At 37.3% G+C, this 23,940-nt stretch overlaps 1 protein-coding gene across 1 annotated transcript in view; it reads left to right on the top strand.

Moving 5' to 3' along the window:
• Epb41l4a (erythrocyte membrane protein band 4.1 like 4A) overlaps positions 1-23,940 on the top strand; it is a 233,608-nt gene that overhangs the window by 122,264 nt on the left and 87,404 nt on the right. The window contains exons 5-10 of the mRNA XM_015484299.2: positions 3,131-3,209; positions 11,341-11,438; positions 12,569-12,689; positions 14,722-14,809; positions 17,139-17,227; positions 18,066-18,129. Of these exons, the coding sequence (XP_015339785.1) occupies positions 3,131-3,209; positions 11,341-11,438; positions 12,569-12,689; positions 14,722-14,809; positions 17,139-17,227; positions 18,066-18,129 (539 nt within the window). The remainder of the gene's footprint in view (positions 1-3,130; positions 3,210-11,340; positions 11,439-12,568; positions 12,690-14,721; positions 14,810-17,138; positions 17,228-18,065; positions 18,130-23,940) is intronic.

Genomic DNA, 23,940 nt, shown 5'->3' with positions numbered 1-23,940 from the left:
AAAAAAAAATAAGTCCTGATTCTCTCAACATCAGCATCGTTTTTGTTTCTCTACTTTTCTGCCATCGTGGAAGGAGCCACTAGAGTTTACAAATTACAGCTCCAGCCCATTTGAACCAATTTTTAAAATTCCAATTGGAAAATTAGAAAAATTTCAGGAATGATTATTTGAAAATAAACGTGCAGATTTCTTTTATAAGGAGGAGGTTGAGATTTTCATTGAGGTTATAAAGAAAAACATTGAAATCATTTTAAGTTTCATTATTAAGTGTTCTTTGGCACATTGTAAATGTCCATTTACATGATAGAAAATATTTCTTTAAATATCACTGTAAAAAGTAATTTTGGTCCTAAAGATATTAATACTGTTAAAAGTTGGATAAGCAGTAAGAATGAAACTCTGTTACAATTGAAGAAATATGATATCACTGAAGAATACTTACATTTCATTTCATGAACTACTTTGATACTTATTGAAGGAAAATGGCTCTCAAATCTCCAATAGGTTAGTCAAGAGGAACATCCATAAAAATAACAGAACATTAGCTAGTCACCAAGATTCTTGTGGGTAAGTCATGAAAAGCCTTGAAATTAGTTTTTACGAATTGTAGGTTAGGGGATTCCAGTTTCTGGCTCCTGACATTTTGGCTAAAGAAAAATAATATTCATTTCAGTTTCTTTAATGTTGAGTGTATGGAATGACATGAATTTAAGATAATAATTAAGCTGTTTGCTTCACTAGCACCTGATTTTTGCAGTTAGTCTTAGAATAGGAAGCCAAAAAATATATGGCTAGCCATAGTCTTTTTCCAAAATGAACATTTCCTTACCCTTTGATTGCTCTACCAAACAGTGATGTACATGAGAATATTTTCTCACACTAAAGGAGTTAGAATTTTGGTTTCCTTAAGAGGCTGCGTAGAACAGTGCCGAAACAGCACTGAACACTGAATACTTGCAAACTGTGGTGGAAGGCAAATTGCTGAACTCCTCAGCATCTGTTACCAGGTGGTTGTGGAGAATGAAGTGTTTATGAAACATTTTTGTACATTACTAAATTCAATTCAAAGTAATGATGCCTTAATTTAGAACACAAGGCACTTCATGTGGGGCTTTTTGAGTGGGGAATGGAGGGCTTATTTGGGCCAAAAGTCCTTTAAGAATATTAAGTCAAACTGGTTTTTGTTGTGTATTTTTCCAAGTTCTGCTTAACTGCTCATTATTGAACACATTTCAAATAGCTGTGCTTGGTGAATAGAGTGTAATCTGTCATGTGCCACAGAATGAAAGCAGCTCTGTGGTCTGGAGAAGGCCTCTTCCCTTTGTGCGCTGTCTCGGCAGCATCTGTGCACCTCCCCGCCCCCTAGGTGCCAACCCCAGCTGCCTGTGGGCACAAGCAGGCCCATCTGCTCAGGAACACAGAGCTTGATTGACATAGACAGAGCAGCCAAGGGTGGACTTCCTGGTTCTTCTAAATATTTAATAGTCTTGCCTCCCTGACATCTATGTTTAGGGGTAGAGGTGTTATTTGTCAGAAACACATAGTGCTTAAGTAAACATTAAAACATATAAACATCAGTAATTTTAAGAACTTATAATCAACTCTAAGGATAAAAAATTAGAGCAAAGTTTTAAAAATTTTGCTTTCAAAAAACACCAGCATAAGAAGTACCTTCCTCAGAAAGACACAGATGAGGGGAGTGACCCTGGCCTTGATTGTCATCTGTATGCTTGAACAGGCCTATGGGTTATTACAAACATAAACATGTGTGTATGATAATAATAAATAACATAGTTTGCATATTATAAACATGTCTTTGTTACTTGTTCTGATTGATTTTTTGCCAGTTTCTAAATTTGTCATTTTATTTACTCAGTTAAAAATGAAAATAGAAAGACCAGGCTTATTGTCAGTTATTCAGAATGACAGCCTTACTGGGATGCATGCTTGACATCTTTTCTTATTTGTTTGTGTGGGAGCCCTTTTGTCGAAGAAAAAGATTGCAACTGTGACCATCAGTTGGTGCAACAAGCAAAATAATCTTTCTTAAAATAAAGCACATTAGATTTAGTTAGAGAACAGTTTGAAAGTATGCAGTTTTGAAAATAGTGAACATTAAATTTATACCCTATGACACAGAAATATTTCTAGTAAAAACATAATATATTGTGGTTGGCACCCAAGGGACCTTGGTCCTTCTGCACAATGTGAGTGTTTGATTACTTATTTTATATTTGCATGTGTATGTACAATTCCAGGCTTTGTTTCTGATTATTTTTTATTGTTTGTAGACTTAATTTTTCTGTGTGTGTTAAATGCATGAGACAAGAAATGTCTCTTACACATGTAAGAATATATTTTTACACTCACAAGAATTTAAGAATGAAACAATTATTGTCTGGAATCCTATGGCATAGCCCCCACTGATAATTAAGAAAATTCTAACTAATCAGTTTAAAAGTAGAAAGTTTCTAATCTCATCTTCCAAAATTTGCCACTGATTATAATTTCTTATGTATTTTCCCAGGAAAAAAAACACAAGGTGCAAAAAGGACTGTATTTTTGCACCCAGGAATGTAGATTGGTGATCTTTTTCACATCAGCATGTAAAGAACTCTCTGTCAGTTGGAGTAGTTGCTTGAGATCATGTGTATGTGCTGTGGTTGGGTTGACTTAAATTGTCCACCTGCTGCTGAGAGTTTGTTTCCGGTTTTTTGTAGAGAGGTTGAAAAAAAATTTTGGTAGTTGAAGTGAACAAATGGGTGGTTTTCTAAATAATTTATTTTGTTTATCAATATCCTTTTTTTGTTATGAAAAACTATATATATTAGAAATTGTGAATAATGGGAAAATAGAAATAATAAAAATTGTGTGCAACCTTGCTAACCAGATAAAAGAAACAGTGACATTCTTGTGTATTTGACCCAGCATGTTGTCTATGTTTGCTTGTGGACACATACACACATATATACATACGCATTCATGCATAGTTGAGCTCCTACTGTTGATAGTTCTGAACTCTGCTTTTTCCATTTTGTTTTCTTATGTCAAATTCTTAGTAGCTATGTAATATTATAATGCTACTTTGGCTATAAAATGAACCGTAGTTAATTTCTATTTCTTATTTTAGCTGGACCTCCATATACTTTGTATTTTGGTATTAAGTTCTATGCTGAAGATCCATGTAAACTGAAAGAAGAAATAACCAGGTACAGTACTGACTTTGTTTTTGAACAGATACATGTAGGGTATATACAAAAGGCTTTATTGGAAACAAATAAAACTGGGGTCGAGCCTTTGGATATGTGTCTGCATGGTTTTGTAATTTATTTCCTGTGAGAATTAAACTTATACTAGCATTGTGTGAGGCAAATCAGTGTCTGATGATAGATGTGTTTGAAAAATGACATGAACCTGGGTGACAGACACGATGATAGATTTTGTATCTGCTGTGTTGGGAGATTCTGTATTATTACTGCTAAGCATGCATTCAGCCTTTGTATCCATATAGAAATAGCCCTTTGAACTGCATAGTGGAAGGCTATTTTGATGCTTGGTTTACATATGTAAATATACATTTGAAGAGTCAGTTGTTTCCCTTTTATTAGTTGTAGCTAAAATATCAGTTATTCAGTGTTTCATTTATCTCTACAGGAAAAGAAAATTACTTTTACTATTAAGAAAGGAGAGAAAACACTTGTGTTTTCATTTATTACTTTACCTTGGTCATCAAATATTTTATTTCTGTGAAGGCAGAATTTCCAGTTGGTATTAATTAGGTGATCAAAATAGCCATGCCAACATTCGACAATGATTTATAAAGAGCAGACAATAGTGTGTTTAACTTATTTGACCAGTGACCTGGCTGCATGTGGCATCAAAAACAAAAGCTTTTTCCCTAACTTAAGTGACCAATTTTCCAGTGAACCTTTATCAGGGGTTCAAATAGAGCCTCATATGGTATTTTAAAAATTGGAAATCATATCTTTGAGAACTAAGTCAGCCTGTGGTTTTATTTTATTTCATCCTTTCATCTTAGACTTTTCTTTTGTCTTTATTTTGGACTGCACACAGAAGAGTGAGAAGAGGGCAGGCTAATCAAACCTTTTCCATCCCACTCTGAAGTGCCGCATTTAGGCCTCATTTTCGGAACACGTGGATGCCTGCACTCCTGTCTTTCATTGTCACGTCGTTGCTGAGCACATTGAAAACTGGGACACCAGTTCAGGCTTTCCCAGTGTACATCTCTCTGGGAGAAGGGCCATTGGAGCAGGAGGAGATGTTCACACAGGAGTGGTATTTACATTAGAGTTTCAGGGGGGAAACAGAGTCCTAGTGATATAAAAATATCTCAATACCAGTAATCATTAGGGAATTGCAATGAAACAACATTTTATTAAAATACAGTGAAAGTTCCACGTTTTGAAGTTGTCCCTATGTCTCAGTTTCTTCAATGGTAAAATTGGAGATGCAACTGTCTCACAAAATTTTATGAACTTTAGACAGAATGATGTATTTGAAGCTCCTATAATTGTGTTTGGCTCATAGTAAGTGTTGAATAGATGTTAATATTTATTATTTCATTCTTTGTCCTAACAATACAGTGAAATTGCATTTTAATTGGGGTTAGGTTCCAAATATATTTGATTTAGTGTTATCTGACCTTTGTTAACCACATATTGAGTAATCAGAAATTTCCCTTCAGGATCAACTAATGACTTGTTAACAGAACACAAGGATTTGTGTATAATGACTATTTCTAGTGTAACCTGTTTTTTCTCAAGTATTAGATCAGATCATATAGCTAAGAGCCAGGGATGGAGTTGATTACAAATGGTGGTTATGCCCCTCCCTCTCTCTCTCCCTTCCTTCCTTCCAAAACATGTTTTTGAATTTAGGTAAGTCAAATGTGCATTTAATGTGATATCACTATATACTGACTATTAAAATGTGCTGAAGAGAAAGATATTGATTTGCATGAATATGTTAACTTAAAGGGACAGGACCTGAAAAAGTGAGACAATTGCAAGGTATAATTTTGGCAAAAGTAAAAACTGAAACAGAAAAGCCCAATACCCCAACTTATTTATTTATTTATTTAGTGCTTGAGATCAAACCTATGGGTGCTTTACCAATGAGCTACATCCTCAGTCTTTTTATTCTTTATTTTGGGCCAGGCTTTTGCTAATTTGCTGAACCTAGCCTTGAACTTGCCATCCTCCTGCCTTAGCCACCTGATTTACAGGGTTTACAGGGGTGCACCACTGCCTGGGCCAACATATACTATTAAAGGAAAAGGGTACTTAGGCCAGCATTTTCAAGTTGTTTATTTTGATTCAGTTTATTCAAAAATTGTTCCAACCTAATCTGTGTTGTATACAAAATACAATGCTGTATAGTAAACTTGCTTATATGTAATCTACAGAATTTTTTTGAAAATCATATATTATATGGATCTTTTCACCATCTGACCTATTCTTTTTATTCCCACATAGTGTTCCATAATTTATTTAACCATGCCTTTGTAAATGGCCATTGAGATTATTTTCTTTTTCTTTTTTTTTTAAAAAAAGGTTATAAATAATGCTGCAGTGAATCTTCTCATGCACATACAGGATCATACCGTATGCAATATTTCAAAAGGATAGTGTACTTAGGGGAAAAGGACTAGAAGTGAATGGACTAGAATGGGAAAAGACTAGGGTTCTTCTATAGCATGCATGAGGCCATAGGTTCAATTCTGGAAAAAAAACAAAAACAAAACAAAAGTAGGCAACAAAATTCAATTAGGATCCCTTTTATCATTTGTACTATGTTTTCTTTCTGGGTCTATACAGAATAAATCTAATCTCTCTTCTTTAGTCCTTCAAATAATTTGTGTCCTTATGAGATCTGTTAAGCTTATTTTCAATTCTAATTAAAATATTTTGATATTCTTCCATGCATGAAATGTCATTTATACGTTTGCATCCTCTGCATATTTGATGTATGTATAACACACACATTGGTGAATAAGACAGGCTTGGGCTCAGACCAGCAGAGGTTCATTTTCTTAAAACTTACTAGTTGTATATTTCTGAGAAGATTATGTAATCTTTCAAAGTCTCACTTTTCTCATTTGTCTAAGGGAATTATAGTATTTCTTTAAGAAGATGACTGAAGGAATATATAAATTAATCCATGAAAAACATTTTAAATGATACAAAAATTTTAAGTGTTCAATAGATAGTAAGGGTAGCTAAAATGGAAATAATGATGGCTATTTTATATTTTTCAAATAGATTGAAAAATTAGGAAAAGATCAGTGTGGAGCCCTGAGCTAAGTCTTCCAGGTTTAAATCAATCCTTTAATCAGAACTCTCTGGGTGTAGGTGTTCATTTAACTATGTAATCATCCTGCTTCTCTCTCTGGCCTGCTTTTCTAGAATTTGTTGGTCAAGACAGACTTCCCTCACTCTCTCATTCTTCATTCAGTACCTACAGGGAGCTCAGTATTCCAATGCTGAGTGAAAGGGAACTCAGCAGTGACCAGGGGGAGCTCTGGTTTCAATCCACCTGGAGAGAGAATTGCCCGATGCCTAGCTCTGATGCCATTGCCATTTCCCTGAACTTCTACACATCTAGCAACTTAAAAAAAAAAAGTTATGTCCAAATGACTCACTTATCACAGATTTTTTTAGCTTATAAAAATGGATGTTTGATTTGTTGTTATCATTCTCTCCCCACCCGCCTTGAACTGTGGATTGAACTCAGGAACACTTAACCACTGAGTTACATCCCCAGCCCTTGCTTTATTTTTTATTTTGAGACAGGAACTCACTAAGTTGAGGAGGCTGGTCTTGAACTTGCCTCTGCCTCCCACCTTGAATTACAGGTGTGTGCCACAATGACTGGCTGCTATTATTTTTCTTTTGTAATCCATAATCTCTTCTGTGTGAAGATCAGCTGATTTTAGTTGCTTTGGTCAACAGCTCAGCCATATGCTCATGTCCTGAATCCCTGCCACCTCCTTTCAGTGTAAATAACGGTCCTTATCTCCCTCAGAGCCAAGGTGTAAGGCTCATATTCTATTATGGATACAATTGGCATTTATGAACTTTAAAAGGCTGTGCAAAAAATGTAAGGTGATATTATTGCTATTTGTTCCCATATCATTCATCGGTTTTAAACTTCAAAGTAAGATTGTTTTCCTGATCTTTATTTTCTCTTGAAAATCACTAGATGTTTCCCTTGTTTTATGTCTCTAAGCCATACCTGCCATTTCTAATCACTATTTAACTTTATGATGTTATAAACATTTTCTGTACCCCTCACATTTAAGTTTTATTCATGTTGATTGGGCTGCTATCAAATTCTGTGTTCCTGCTCTTTGTGGGATGAAGAAAACAGTCCTGCTCCTCATCACCTCCTGTGTAGATACGTTCTCCTCCTATAGTCCTGTACTCACATTCAACTGGAGTGAGAGATCAAATTTCTATCTGCCCCATGTCTTTGGTTTCTGCACCAGGATCTCAAGTCCTTGGAAGGTTCTCTTCAGACTTCTTCTTCTTTTATTTTTAATATTTTTCAGTTGTCAATGGACCTTTATTTTTCATTTATTTTATTTATTATATCTAATGCTAAGAATTGAAGCCAGTTCCTCACACGTGCTAGGCAAGCACTCTACCACTAAGCTACAGCCCCAGTCCTCTCTTTAGGCTTTTTGGTGTGAGCATTCATGATGTTTTTTTCTTCTTTTTTTTTTTTCCTCATGGAGCAGGCGGGGTGGGCGTCATCTTCCATTTGGGGCTCCCGTAAGAATAGGATCTTTCTGCCCCTTCTTTAATAGCATATCTTCTCCTTTTTCCATTCTTCTTAATAATTGCTCCTATAATTGCTAAATTGTGTATTGTCCTCCGTGACTTACACATCCTTGGTTTCAGTTCACCTCCTTTCAGCAAACATCAGATGTGTGGATAGCTGTGAGGCTAATGCTTCCAGTTTATCACTTGGGTAGTGCTGGTTGTAGTGTGGTCTTACATGTGAGAGCGGGCAGGGAAGGTCATCCCTGATCCCCCAGGACTCATGATCTAGTTTGGGAGACAGTGCATATGCATCAGTGTATTAATTTCCATAAGCAAGTAACTAGAAATTGCTTTATGGAGCCCTCTGCTTTGTAATATAATATGTTCTGGAAACTTCCTTGTTAAGCACATCATCTTTAATCAGCATTTTTTTCCAATAAGGTACAGTATAACTAGGTTCATAATATAATTTCCTGCCCAAAGCCTGACACTTTAAAGAATGGTAAGCATAGTTATTAATAATCATACCACTCTAATAGGCTTAAACAGGATAGAACCATCCTAGGCCAACTAGGGTATAGATTCGCCCTAATTAAAACCAGAAACAAACAAGGACTCAAGCATTTCTTCTTAGTTTTAATCAGAATGACACAGAAGGAAATACCAAGCAACTTTAAATCTTTTTCATTTAAATAAAGTAATAAATTGTACTCTAACTCCCATTAAATAGACAAAATAAGTTATATGTAATTAAAATAGGCTCTGAGAGACTATGAAGTGTTTAGCATATGAAAACATGATCATCATCATAAATTTGTCTTATATGCATCTATGTGTCGCAAAATTAGTAAAATTCTTAATTAAAAATAGTTCTCTTGCCTTCTTTGATTTTGGTGGGTTTTTAAAACTCAGTAACTTTAAGATATCTGGTATCTTTAAAAGGCAGGTTGCCCAGGGAAATTAGAACAGATGTCCTTTTTTTCTTCTTGAATTTCTCAGAAACAGCAAATAGCATTCATGGTTTTCCCTCACTTCCTTCCTTCCATCTTATCTGTTCATCAGTATTCCCATCTATCACAGCTGTTTATTGAGCAGTTATTATGTGCTGATCGCTAGATAGCTGGAATGCCTCATCAATATGATATGGTTTCTTTTTCTTTGTGTGTGCTTGTCTATATTTCAGCTTTGCTTTGTTTTCTCATCTCCCTATTTCTCTTCCTTTTCAAAGCAAGTTCTTGCGGTATTAAGCCTCTTTCTGTATTTGGCAAGGTACTTGACTATCTAGTCAGATGTTATAAAAAATCTTCATGAATATGCATCTGTGACTTGTTTTTTTTTTTTTTTAAATGCTCCAGGAAAAGAAATTCAAAGGTACTAATAAAGAAGGAGTATCTAACAAATGCAAGTTTCCAGCAAGCAGAAGTAATTCCAGCAAATGTCTCTGGTTTATAAACTGTTTCATTTAAATTCTTCTATTATTCTGCTCGATTTTTCTCCTCTGTAAGAGGAGTACAAGTGGTCATTACAAAGTGGATTTGGTATTCCAGGGAAGGGAAAGTAGTTTAATAGGGTTCAAGAAATGAATGCAAATCAGGGAGTAGTGGTGGTCCCTGGTCTGTGGCAAGAGATTTGGCTTGAGAAGTAAACTATTGAGCTGGGCTTAGTGGCGCATGCCTGTAATCCCAGTGGCTTGGGAGACGGAGGCAGAAGAATCTTGAGTTCAAAGCCAGTCTCAGCAACAGTGAGATGTTAAGCAACTCAGTGAGACCCTGTCTCTAAAAAAAATATAAAATAAGGCTGAGGATGTGGCTCAGTGGTCAAGTGCCCCAGAGTTCAATCCCTGGTGCCAAAAAAAGTAAAGCAGAGATCTTATAAACCATCTTAGGAGCTTGAACTTTATCCTGAAGGCAGAGAGAAGTCTTTAAAGGCTTTTTAAGTCAAAGAAGTGACATACTGCTGTTTACCCCTAGGGAAGGTTGGAAGGAAGGTAAGTATGGATGATGGCAAACCAGTTAAGAGGTTTTAGAAATCCAAGGCATAATGACCTGAACTAAGGGGTGGAGAGAAGTTATCACTTTCCAAACCAGCATATTTAGTGATTCAGTGTGGGAGCCTGGGGTTATTACCAAGTGTTCCCAGATTGCTTTGTGCAGGAATCTGAGAATGGTGGTGCCACTTACTGAAATAGGCATTGGGGAAGCATGGGGCCTTGAGCAGGTTTTCGCTCAAGCCTGTGCTTGCTATCAAAGTTGCCACCTGCTTTTTGGTAGTCTTACAATTGGATTCCCCCTCTAAGGGCTTTATTGTGAGCCGTTGAAGATGCTGTTAATCTCAGCTGATTTTTCTGCTTCATTTCTCTCACTTTCTCCGCCTCTCCCAATGATGTCAAAAGTCACCTTGCAAGTGAAGCAAAGCCACAAAAGGATAGTCTGGGGCGTGTGAGTGTGTGTGCACACATGTATAAGTGACAGTGATCAAGCCTGGTATTGGTTTGTTAATTTGGCTCATAAATCTCTGTCCTCTTTCAGCCCAGTGGCAGAAAGACTGAATAAGAAATGACAAAAAGCTAGTTAAAGTTGAGTGACATCTTGGTTGAGAGAGTTCTAGGGTCAGACTGCTTAGGTTCTTGGTGAGATCTTGGACAAGTTATTTTCATCTCTATCAATTTCCTCAATTGTAGAATGGAGATAATAGGATTGGCCTCATTTTTAAAGTGTTACCTAATGTTATTGTATGTAAAAATCCTTAGAATGAGGGCTGGGGCTGTAGCTCAGTGGCAGAGTGCTTGCCTAGCATGCATGAGGCACTAGGTTTGATCCTCAGCACCACATAAAAATAAATAAATAAAATTAAAGGTATTGTGTCCAACTGCAACTAAAAATATATACATTAAAAAATCCTTAGAATGAGATGTAGTGTTTACAATGTTTAGAGTAGTTCTTAGCACTGTAATTTAAATAGGTTTTCTTTTGGCAACACGAAATGAGTAAAGCCACAGGTGATGGACAGGGTCTTAGAAAGTGGGAGAATTGATGGAATTAAACCTCATGATCTTTTTGTCTTGGACACATAATTTTGAGCCTTGTAGATAACACTGTAGTGGAGGTGGGGTCCTTGTGACTTATTCCTCCTGGTAAGAGCCTTCTGTGGTGGTAGTGGTGGCAGGGGCAGTAATGACAAAGGCAAAGTACCTTCTATTCAACCTTCACATCCACCTATAGGGTGGATACTGTCACTCCCCCAGTCTTGCAGGTAAGGAGACTATTAGGGTAAGCAGCAGCCCCAGATCCCAGAGCACTGAGCAGTGGAGCTGGGATGCAAGCCAGGCAGTTACCTTGAGAGCCTGAGCTTCTTAGCCCCAACACCAGCAAGTTGCTTCTGTAAGGTGTGTTCTGCTGGTCTGGTCCCCATTATTCCACAGCCCTTTCACAGAAGAATGGAGTGTGACTTAATTTTCACTAAGATGATTAGTTTTGATTTTGATGTTCAGGGCCTGAAACTTCAGATTCAAGTCGTGTAAGAGATTGTTAATCTCTTTTTTCCATTTCTCTTTTAGATATCAGTTTTTCTTGCAGGTGAAACAAGATGTGCTTCAGGGCCGGCTGCCCTGCCCCGTCAACATTGCTGCTCAGTTGGGAGCCTACGCCATCCAGTGTATGTTCCACTTCAGTGTATTTGCTTCAGAAATGTCTGGGGGAAATATTTGAAGTTTTATTTGTATGCAAGTTGATATTCTAAAACTCTTCTTATCAAATGACAGTTGGAAAAAAAAATTTAGTCAGAATTCAGGTTTTGACCAGTGTCCTTCAGAAGAGGTAAAACTGGAGTCAATTACATTTCCCTTGTAGTAGGTTGCATGGAGTTTTAGTTGCAGAAATAGCATTCGTTCTTGTTTTAGTGGAGGGCCTAAAAATCTGCTCTACTCTACATCCCACTTGATTTCAGTGCCTCTACACCCTGCCCCCTCCCTGACAAACTGTTGTGTATCAAAGATAACGTTGCTTCTGGGCAGTTGTTGTACAGACTCCACATGGTCAGGTGCCAGCACCAAGTTCAGTGTGGCACACGGCTCTTGACATCAGTGTGGCAGCCATATGGGATGGCTCTGGGTTCTTCTGTCTTTTTAGAGACTAAGGCTGAGACTATTTCTACTAATGATTATTGAACACCTTTTAAGAATCGAGCTAGGGAAACAAGACTGCATGATTCTTGGCCCTATGAAACTTGTAGACTGGAAATTATGTAGAAATAATATCCCAGGAAAGCTGTGGAATAGATGAACTGGGTTGGGGCTTGGAAGGTAGGTTAACATAGGGAGAAGAATTTTTGTAAGAGCAGTATAGTGAGCTTCCTGGTTTCACTTTGTTTCTTTGTTAAACAGACGGAGTATGTACAGCATTGTATTATGTTTCCATCACCATTATTTGAGGCATAGATGTTTGAATCACATGTTCTCTCTCTCTCTGTGTCATTGAGAGGATATATGGGAGGTCACCTCCAGCATTTCTACCATATGTACCCTAAAGTCTGTTTATAACATTTTATTTCATATAAGCTGATAAGAATAATTGAAAGGAAAATCTCAGGAAAAGCAGAAATACAAAATTTATATTTTCAAGTCAAGATTTTATGTCATCCCGATATGCTCATCATATTTTAGTAAAATGTTTAATAGTTATACAGGTATTTATATGTTTAAGAAAAATGTTCACACATGATAGGAATATTTTTAGAAATGTTTTTCTAAAATAGCATAAAATTATAATTTCTTTTTTCCCCCCCAGCTGAACTTGGAGATTATGACCCATACAAGCATACTGCAGGATATGTGTCAGAGTACCGGTTTGTTCCTGATCAGAAGGAAGAACTTGAAGAAGCCATAGAAAGGATTCATAAAACTCTAATGTAAGAATTATGTCATATGTTTCATCAGCCATCAGTGGTCACTGCAGGTTAATGACAATCATAAGAAAAGTTTTTAGAACAATAAAATTTTCACCTATGCCTTGAACATTCTAGCTTGATTTCTCTTGTAATAACTTTTACTGATTACAACACTAAAATGCTCATCAAAAGCTCAAGAGATTTTAAAAGTTCAATGTAGAAAGTCAATTCTAAAAGCCAAAGTCACCATATATTTGGTCAGTGATACTGCAGGCCTGTCTCTGTGCATAACTTCCCACAGACAAAATTTATTTTGCATAAATTTATGTATTATGAGCTTATGTAAGTGAATTCATTCTGTAAGTACTGTGTTTTACAATCTTTTTTTTTTTCGGTCACTAGTGTCTTATGAAAAATTTTTAACTGTAAATATTATTTTTAACTATAAAAAATAACCACAAATGCCTTAATGTATTCTAGATTTGCTCTGGGTTAAGTATGTAAATTCTTTGCAATTAAAACAAAGTCCTATTCAGGCTATCACAGTGAATCTGGAAATCACGATGACATGTGTGTAGCCTCTGAGGGCGTTGTGTTAACACCACATGCACTTCTGACAGTAGATGCGCTCCCCTAGTAGGATTTTCAATTAATAGCCTGGAGCATTGAAGTTATAATTTAATTATACTTATTTTGGTTAAATCTTCTATACTGATTAACTTTGCTTTTTTTGCTTCTTATGTAACATTCCCCCTTGAATATACTTGATTTCAGATCTATTATAGTCAAGGAAAAAAATGCAGAATTTATCTGCTCAACAAAAAAATATTTGCCTAAAGGATCTGTTTCAGTGAGTAGATGCAGAAGTCAGTTGCTGAATGGTAATCAGAGAAACCTGGCTCTGCATGTTGTATTAGCCTGTGCTAGAAGGCTCTCCAGCCTGGTTATAGAGTCCTTCATTTTAAGGTTTTACTAAAGTGGATGCTAAGAGAGTGCTTGTTATAACATCATAAAGGGCAATGTGTTTGGTACATTTTGAGAATATTAATTCTACCAGGAGTTTCCAAGCACAATTGTGTTTAGACATTATCATGGAGCTTTAAATAAAGGCCCTCAGACATGTTTTATGTGATGGTGTGGATAGTGTGACTGTTTTACTGGGAATTAAGCATGATCAAGGCTTGGTAGCTTTCTTGTGCCTAACTTGTGATGAATATTCTTCACAGATTTCACAAGTATGCTACATTGTGAGTTTTTCAGCATGCCTGGCTGAAATGAGGGAATGTATCAAAGCAAATTAAATTTCTAAATTTTTAAAAATTCATAGGTCCTTTTGTTAACCATTCCAGTCTCTCTCTCTCTCTCTCTCTCTCTCTCTCTCTCTCTCTCTCTCTCTCTCTCTCATACACACATATACATACACACTCTTAATTTATCCATGGAGATTCCTGGCAGATGCTTGCTCTCATTAGGAATCGGTGCTATTTTCTGTATTTATCACCAGTGAACATTTCTCTATTCTCTGTTGAGAAAATAATAGGTACTGTTACAATTTCTGTATGTTAACTAATGTATTTCTAAACTTCATTGTGCTCAGAAGATGTTGCTATGACCCCACTAAGAGGTGGAGACCCCATTCTCCTCTCCTTTCCACCCCTGTGCTAGCTCCTTTCTCATCTGATGCAGAGCTACTGGTGCAGGGAGACATTTTGCTCTTTGTGAAGTGGAGGCTTTTTAATTTGCGTGTTTATGTCCTCAAAAACCTCTTTGGGCGTTTCTGAAATTGAGAATTTTTAATATATGTTGGGACATTAGGGATAGACTATAATGAGCAAGGATCTATTTAGTAAATGAAATTAACTTAATATGTATCACCTCGAAACATAAAATTTTGTCACCAGCAAGGTGAAGGCCTTCTTGAAATACAAAAACTTATGTTCACATTAATACAAAGGGATATTTTTTCAGTGAATACAATGAAGCTGGTTTGCAACCCCTGTAAACGCAATAGCTAAGGGTAAAGTAAGGCTGTTTGTTTTTTTGCTGGGTACAGGGGTCAGGCTCCTTCTGAAGCTGAACTGAATTACTTGAGGACAGCCAAATCCCTGGAGATGTATGGTGTTGACCTCCATCCTGTCTATGTGAGTAACATTTAATTAACACAAAATATTTTAAGCTGATGACATTTTTCTTAAAAAGTCACCAACACTCTCAAAGGCAAATGGTAGTCCTGTTGTTAGCAAGCAGATGATACCTTTTCATTTGTGTTTTTTGAACAGAAAGCAGCTCTTGCATGGATTAAACTCTAATGAATTTTGCATAAAAGTCTGTGATTATATTACCATGTGTAGAAAACAATTAACTGGACTTGAAAACACAATCTGGGTAACAGTTCCAAAGGGTTTAGCTAAACATCAAAACAACTTAAAATTGGTCTATACTTGATTGTATTAGATAGAAAACAGGAAGATTTTTCTCAAAATAGATTTGATGGCTGAAAAACACAATTCAGGTTTCTAACCAGGTAAAGCAAGGGTTAGGTAGCAGTCTGGGTGCACCAACGTGGTTCTATGTTGACTGTGCAGGTTCGGTCGCTGTAGGTATCACTGCCTTCATAAAAATATTTATTTTCTTCAGTGCCTGATGAAAACTTGCTAAATATAGTTAGAAATTAACCCTGGGTGTGTATTGAGTGTTCTGAATCCAGATCTTACCTTTGAGACATTTCTCTTATACTGCCAATTGATTATTCTATGCCAGTGAGATTGAAATGCCATTGCCTTTGATTTTTGTACAAGTGTACTTAGCTGTACTTAGCAATAATAACATTTGATTATCTGAGAAAATGAGCAAAGTTCTTAATTCTCTATAGGAAATTGCTGAAGAGTATATTTAGGCTTACTTTTCATCAGTTGGATCATGGAACTCAATTTTTAAGGAACCCTGATAAGTCTTTCTCTCATGCAAATAACCCACTCATGCATTCATTATATAATATGTCTTTTTCTCACCAGCATTTTTTGAAAACAAAAAAACTCTCTCATATTATTTTTAGAGAATTAAATGCATTCCTGGGTACACAGTCAGTGTGGCAGTAAAAGTTACAGATTTGTGAAGAACAGTAATTCTTTGATATATTAGATTCCAATCTCATGAGATCATTAAATGCTTCATAGTTCCCTCCTTTAAGAATACTCTTAACAGCCTGTGATCCCAGTGACCCGGGAGGCTGAGACAGAAGGATTGCAAAGGCCAGCCTCAGCAATTTGATGAGGCATTAAGAAACTTAGTGAGACCCTGTCACAAAAATAAAAAGGGCTAGATATATAGCTCAGTGGTATAGCACTCCTGGATTAAATCTCCAGTCCTCTCTGCCCCCAAAAGAATAAGATTTCATGGAGTGGTTATTTTTCCCCATCTAGTCATATTAATCTTGTTAGGCTTAGTTTTGTTGTTGTTTTAATCTACTAGAAATTTATTGAGAGTCTTCTGCAAAATGCTCTGTTTCTGTCATCTTTATCCTAATTAACCATCAGACTTTTTCATTGTTAGTTGGAATTTATGGGAAATGAACTTGATATGTTAGAATCTTCCATGCATTCAAGATTGAATTTCTAGGGCTGAAAGTGGGTAACAGCTGGTGATTATATCCCCAAACATATTGTTACCTTGTGTTCCTGTGACTATAACTTTGCAGGCTGTTTGACAGTTCTGTGCATGTTCTTGGTATCCACTCTGTGACTTTTTTAATTTCAGGATCTTGTTCTCTTAATTGAAAATAATCAAGAGAAGAAGAGATTGTATTTTTAAAATTTTAAGTAGTCTTAAAGTTAGGGCAGGAGGGAACACGATAAAATAGAAAGTTCAAGGGTATGTCTGTTGATGGCTACCAGAACTTTCTGATGAGGGTTGTGGTGTAGTGACCTGGGCCTCATGATTATCCATATCAGGGTAAAATTAAGACAAGGCATTGTAAAGCACCCTTGATAGAAGCTAGTGGTTCTCAACCTTGGCTATTCAGAGAATCACTTGGGACACCTATGTTGTTTTGATACTCTGGCTCCTTCATTAGAGATTCTGATTTAACTGGCTTCGGTAGCCCTCAGAATGCTAATGGCATTTTAAGCTGCCTGGGGGATTCCAGCTAATGTGCAGCTTGAGTTAAACACCACTGTGGAAGCAACATTGGATAAGTCAATCAGTGGCCTGAGAGGTAGTCCAAATTCCTTTTAGTAAATTGAAGTTGCAAGTGTGAATTAACATGGAGGTAGAGAAGTTCTCTTAGGGAACTTTGGGGGGGGGGAGAGCATCAAGTTAATCACTATTATAACTTAGCTGGATTTTTAGGCAGATGTCTTTTAAAAAGTTAAATCCAACTTCAATCCAATAAATTATATGGCCAATTGTAGTTTTATCAAGAGCTTTTATGTGAATAAACTCATGGTTTTAGGATTGTGTTTGTTTTTGCAGGGAGAAAACAAGTCTGAGTATTTCTTAGGATTAACTCCCGTTGGTGTTGTTGTCTACAAGAATAAAAAGCAAGTGGGGAAGTACTTCTGGTAGGTATAACTCCAGGACAGAGTTGGTATAAAAGCTATACACTGCAGAGCCGGGCATGATGGTGCATGCCTGTAATCCCACAGCTTGGGAGGCTGAAGCAGGAGGATCAACAGTTCAAAGCCAGCCTCAGTAACTTAGCGAGGCCTTAAGCAAAGAAACTCAATGAGACCCTGTCTCTAAATAAAATGCAAAATAGGGCTGGAGATGTGGCTTAGTGGTTAAGTGCCCCTATGTTCCATCCCTAGTACAAAAGAAAAAAAAAAACAAAACTATACACTGTATGACTTACTAGACTTGTGTGTTAGTGAAAGTGTTGGGGAAAAGGAAACAAGTATGTTTTCCATAGTTCATAAATAAATGAGTGCAATTGGATATAATTTCCTCTCAATGTACCTTAGTATATATATATGTTTAATCTGTAAATTTCAAGCACTGTGGGTCTGGACTCTCTTATCCATGGAGAGTGTGTGTAGTAGGACTTCCCACCCATTCCAATGTATGGTGTGAGCTGGAGGTCCAGCACCACTCTAAGTTTTAGCTCTATCTAGGGAAGGGTTGGAGGGATTGGGTAGCCTGTGCTCCTGCATGTGTCTGGGGAGGTGGTACTGTCAGGGCCAGTGGATTCCAAGCTTATTTTTGTAGTTAGTGGAAAAGCATAGGATAATGAGAATGGAAGATGTCCAGAGCAACGACCCAGAGGAGATTCTGCAGTCACTTCAGCAGTATATAAAAGAGCCAATATTCACTAGTCTTTTCCCACTGTATATGTCTCTGAATTTCTAAATGACTAATTCTTCAAAAAGCAGTGACCACACCACCATCTGCTTTGTTTTTCAGGCCTCGGATTACAAAAGTTCACTTCAAGGAGACTCAGTTTGAACTCAGAGTGTTGGGAAAAGATGTAAGTTTTTGTGAGCACTTAGCATAAATGAGAAGGGGGAGGAGGGTCTTATCTGCTCATTTTTATAACTTAGAATACATTGTGAAATAAAAAGACATGTTTTCTTCGGCTGCAGCCACGTGGAACCAGGTTAATTAACTGACATGCACAACTTCTCAAGGAAGGGAAAAGGAAATGAGTAGAAATGAATGAGAGGGTAATGGAAAAATGTCATTTTGGTTTTAGCAAGGGAAAGCAAAACATTTCCAGGACTGAAGAGAGAAAAAGAGGTGATTATCGTTATTACTGTAATTTGCTTTTCTGAACTGCCCGTGAAGGTAGGATTCATGTAATCTAAAAGGTGTAGCCTGCATATAGGACTGCAAAAATGTGTCCTAATTTTGGTCTAAAATCAATTAAACAACCTGTTGAGAGTTACACTTCTGCTCTTTCTTCACTGAGTGTGATAGACAACCCAGATGAAAATTGTGGGCACTTTCAAGGGAGAATGTAAGGTGAAAGCCCAGAAATGCCGACCTTCACTGCCCATTGGATGTGTTTGGTAATGGACACAGGGTCAGCACCTGGCTGTGCTTTAGCATGCCTTGGCAGGTACTTTTAGGAAACTGGTCAAAAGAAAGCATGGTGTGAAAGCTTCCTTTTGATCTACCTGTGAAAATAAAGCACTCTTGAAGTGCTATTAGTAGAATCCTTATAGGATAAATGAATGGAAATATAGTGTAGGAAAATTCATCCTTATTTCTTTTTTGGTTCTAACCTTATGTGGGAAAAAAGCTAAGTGTAAATGGAATTGAATTGACTTTTTTGATGTTAAAAAGATCTTAAATATAAATCAGTGCTCACATGTCCACATGTGAAAGTATAGCAACAGTTCAGCTGCCGCAATAGTTGGGACTTGGTATTTGGCACATCATCTCACCTGTAGTTAGTACTCAGTAAGTACCTGTCAAATGATCAATGAACTGATTACTGTGAATACAAGAATATGTACTGTCAGTTCAGAAAACCTAGTACTACCATTTGTTATCTTTTATAAAACAAAACAAAATAATTATCTCACACTGAACTATATGGCAAGTTGGCATTTATTGATAAAATTATATTGAAAGAAATGTTTCAAGGTGTTTTTTTATAGCAGAAGATTACTAAAGTGATAAGATCTCTCAAGAAAGCCTTACTATTACTCAAAGTATTCTTTTCCCTTATACCTAAGTATTTTTGTGAAATATTGGTGAATTTCTTTTATGTTGTTATTACAGTGCTTTAAAATATCTTCTACAATCTCATGACAAATATTTGGTAAAGTCAGAGATAACCTTGCCAGACCTGGTGGCATATGCCTGTAATCTCAGGGACTTGGAAGACTGAGGCAGGAGAACAAGTTCAAGGCCAGTCTGGGTAACTAAGCAAGACCCTGTCTCAAAAAATAAAAAGATCTGGAGATATAGTTCAGTAGTAGAGTACCCTGGGGTTCAACCCCCAGTACTGCAAAAGAATTAAAAAATAATAACAACAATAAAGCTAACCTGAATTTTCAGCTGTTTAGATTTCTTCAACATAATGCAAAACTAACAGCAGCAACAAAAAGAACATCATTGTGAATTTTTCCTTCTGTCTTTCTCCCTCTCTTTTGAGGCCAGGGGCCCTTTATCACTGAGCTACCTCCCTACCCCTTTTTATTTTTGAGACAGGGTCTTATTATGTTGAGGGTGGCCTTGAACTTGCATTTTTCCTGCCTTGGCTTCCTGAGTCTTGGAGATTACAGGCATGCACCAACACACATGGCTCACTGATTATATTTCAATGTCAATCTCCATGATATGACCTGGTTTTCTAGATATTTTGTTCAGTCCTTGTACCTTCCAGCTTTTAAGATGGTTTGAGGCCTTTTTTTTTTTTTTTGGCACCAGGGATTGAGCACAGTGGTGCTTAACCACTGAACTACATCCCCAGTGCAGGGCAGTGAGGTGGGGATTTATATATTTTATTTTGAGACAGGGTCTCACTAAGTTGCTTAGGGCCTTGCTAAATTGCTGAGGCTGCCTTTGAACTTGTGATGCTCCTGCCTCAACCTTCTGAGCTTCTGGGATTACAAGCATGCACCACCATGCCTGGCTCAGCTTTGAGGTAGAATGGATGTTTGAGAAGCCTGAGGCATGATGCACTCCTGGTTGGTCAAGCCTAGTGTCAGTGATCTTTATTAGGGTAACAAAACAGGTCACTTAATGCAGGGGCTTGCATCAAAGGAATTTTTAAAATTGTTATTAAATAACACATTAATTAACCTAACCATTCTATTTCCTGAGCATTCTTGCTTGCAGGGTTTTTTCCTTTCTCCACCAGGGTACCTTTCTGGGAGGCAGTGATTTACATAATGGTAGAATTAAGTTGATTATTATGGAGGCCTAACTGTAATCACAGATTGAATTAAAAAGCCCCTTAAAACCTATCACCTGGAACAGTAATCACATTCAGCTTGAAAAATGGTTGAAATGCTTATTCTGCTGGTTTTCTGGTCTGCTGGTATGGTCAGAGAGACTTAACTCAGTATGTCCAGTGCTTTTAGGCTAAATTCAGAGACACTTTTATGCATTATTTATATTTCAAAATAGTAAAAATGCTTTTTACTTAATATTGTATAATAAGACTTTCCCTTCTTTTATTATATTTATTCATATGTACTTGCTAGGTGTTAGATAAGTTTCATTTTTATGTGTTTTACTCCTTTTCTTGCTATTGCAGATGTAATATTTTCCTCCTATTTTCTTAACTGATTTTTGCTAGATGTGAAAGCTATGGGATTTTTTATGTTTATATGTTTACCCAATTCTTGTGTTTTAGCCAAGAGTTCTTCATTTGATTCTCATAAAATTTTATAGCTATATGTCATTTTTCAAGTGAAAATTATTTATTACTCCATTTCTGCTGTTTTTCATATTTAAAGTGTTGTTGGAACTTCTGAAAGTTTTAAAAGCTATCACCACTGAGGCCTCCTTGCTGGCCTTGGTGATTCTACCTCTAAGGTGTCTTTAATGAAGTCCAGAGATGACAGTAGTTCTATCTCAGCAGAACAGCATGGCAGCAGCTGAAGAACTGAGAAACTGTTGGATTCTAGACTTAACCTCCAGGGCTTCCTGATATGGGGAGATATGAGAGAGGATTCCTGGTGATTTAAAGGTGTTTGGTTTCAGAGGAAGGATGAGCAGGACTGAGAATTGACTACTAGATTTAGAAATGTAGGAGACCATTGACAAAACTTGTCTCAGTGGATTGGAAGAATGAGCTTCAACGCAGCCATTCCCCTCTTAGAAATAAATGCTGGAGAGAAACACAACACAGTTGTGCTCTGTGCAGTTCTTAAGTAAAAGTTAAAACAATGAAAAGAGCCATAAGTCCATAAATAGGAGAATGAACGAATAAATTGACACACATCCATTGAGGAAAAAGAAGGGGAAGAATAGAAGAGGACTTGGAGATGGTGAGATAGACAACTCTCCTGGGGAGTTTTGGCACAAAGGGATTAAATAGGGATGCAGGAGCATCAGGATGTGAGGGGATCACAGCCACCATGAGGGACTGCAGGTGGTATAAGATAGGAGATTTAGGGGAAGGAGAGAGCATGCTCTGAAGCAGTACTGGCAGCAGTAGGACCCTTCCCCTCTTTTAGGCCCTGTGATGCAAGAACAGTAGGGGACAAAAAGCACACCAATTGGGAAGGCAGCAGTGGCAGCTATGTCCTCAGGGGAGCACCAGCTTTCTAGTAGTGCAGGAGGGTGAAGGAAATGTGAGAGAACAGACTAAGAGGTGTTTGGGATTTTGCTGATGAGAACCCATGAATTCCAGAGGGCATAAAAGGGAGGGATTCAGGAGTTGGGTATGGTGGAGATGGGGACAGATTAGGAGAATGAGTACAGATAATGTGCTGAGCATTTTATTTGGAGGTAACTGATACCAACAGTGGTAAGAAGCATGAGGAGCATTGGTCTAGTGGGTTCAGGGGCTGTGACTGTTGGCAGAGATTTTCTGGCTGTCCACCCTGATGATGGGATAGAAGGTCTAAGGAGAGGGGATGGTCCCAGTAGCTAGTTCAGTCTGACAGTTTTTGGGGAGGGCCTCTCTTTCTTGTGTACTTGCGTTGACACTTGACATTTACTGGTGGAGTTGAGGATTTGGGGAAATTGGTTGTTGCAGCAAAACTCTGGGCTTCAACCTCCATGACCAGATGTGCATTTTGGAAAGTTACTGCAGGGTGAAACCCTACACAGATGTGAAAACAAAGGTGGTCAGGTTAGGAGATAGCATCAATCAAGGGCAGATGAGGACTGACCAAAAGAGTGGAGAGAAGTGGGCAGATGTGGGGAGCATTTAGGAAGTAAAATTGCTTCTACTTGGTAGCAGATTCAAAGTTTTTGTAGAAAATGGGGAAGAATTTAGGATCATACTCAAATTTCTTGGTTTTAACCACAGGGAGAGGGTTCCATTCCTAGCACCAATCCCAGAACTTGGTATGTAGTAAGCACATTTGAGGAGTAAATGCAAGGATGAGTAAATGATGCTGTGATTACTCTTATATGCAGTGCATCATGAAATAAACCTCAGCTAAACTTGCTCAGCGTGACAGGATGTAGGACCAAAAAGTTCCTGGCAACTCTGGCCATGAGAAATTAGACCCACTTGGCAGAACTCTTGGTTGGATCTGCTTTGGGGAGAGCACATAGGAAGTTATGATGACCAGGAGCTGTCATTGTTGGTCAACAAACCCAAGAGGTCTGCTTATGTAAGTGGGGTGTCTGTCACAGTTTAAATGACCCTACAGGTTTTAAAATGCACTTATTTTTTTTTAAATTTCAAACTTATGAAAGTGGCTAAGAATGAAAATATTACAAAGAACATGCTTATTTTTTGTTATTCAGATTAAACTGCTAACATTTTACTCCATTGCCTTAGTATTTGTGTTTTCTCTCTCTCTACTCACACACAAGTCTTTTCTGAACAATGTGAGAATAAGTTGTATATGTCACAGACTCTAAAGACTTCAGGGCGTATTTCCCCCCAAATAAATATATCTCGGATGTAACCTCAGTACAGTTATCAACTTAATAAATTTATATTGTTCTCATACTTTTATCATCTACTTTCTATACTCCAGTTTTGGTGGTTGACCTACCAATGTCCTTTATGGCATTTCCCCCTAACAGAAAAAAGTCCAGTTAATCTCCCTCTATCTGGAATATTTTTATATCACTGAATATTTTTATATCACTGAAGCTTTCTGTTTTAAAATAGTGGGATAGAACTGTATTCTAGAAAGCTTCTTGTTTGGTGTTTTTCTGCTGTTTCCTGAGGTAATGTATTCTCAGCTGTAAGGCTGACTTGAAGTTGTGTCCATGTCAAGGTGGCACATCTGGAGGCACACGATGACCATCTGTTCTTTGTTGGCTTTTAAGTTTGATCACCCAGTCATGGTATTGCCCAATTTCTGTACTCTGTAATTCTTGTTTGGATCTTGTTTTCCCTGACCCTGAAGCTGGTAAGCAATCTGTAGGGAGATAAATCAATGCAAATACCATGGTACTCCTTAAAATTTCCCTGTATACTTAGCATTCAGTGAGGATTCTTGCCTGAGTCACTCTTTTACTAAGATGATGGCAAAGTCCTGATTTTCTAGCCCTCCCACTCCCTCCACATTTATCAGTCAGCTCTCAGCATTCCATTATAAGCAAGAGCCCCACCTTCTCTTTCTTTTTATTTATCTGTTGTTGGCATGGACATATTAATCCTCTTCTTTTCCCCAGTGATTTATAATTCATT

Source organism: Marmota marmota, unplaced genomic scaffold (genome assembly GCF_001458135.2).
Source record: "Marmota marmota marmota unplaced genomic scaffold, marMar, whole genome shotgun sequence".
In the NCBI taxonomy this organism is placed as follows: domain Eukaryota; kingdom Metazoa; phylum Chordata; class Mammalia; order Rodentia; family Sciuridae; genus Marmota; species Marmota marmota.
This window is presented reverse-complemented; position numbering and strand designations above follow the sequence as displayed.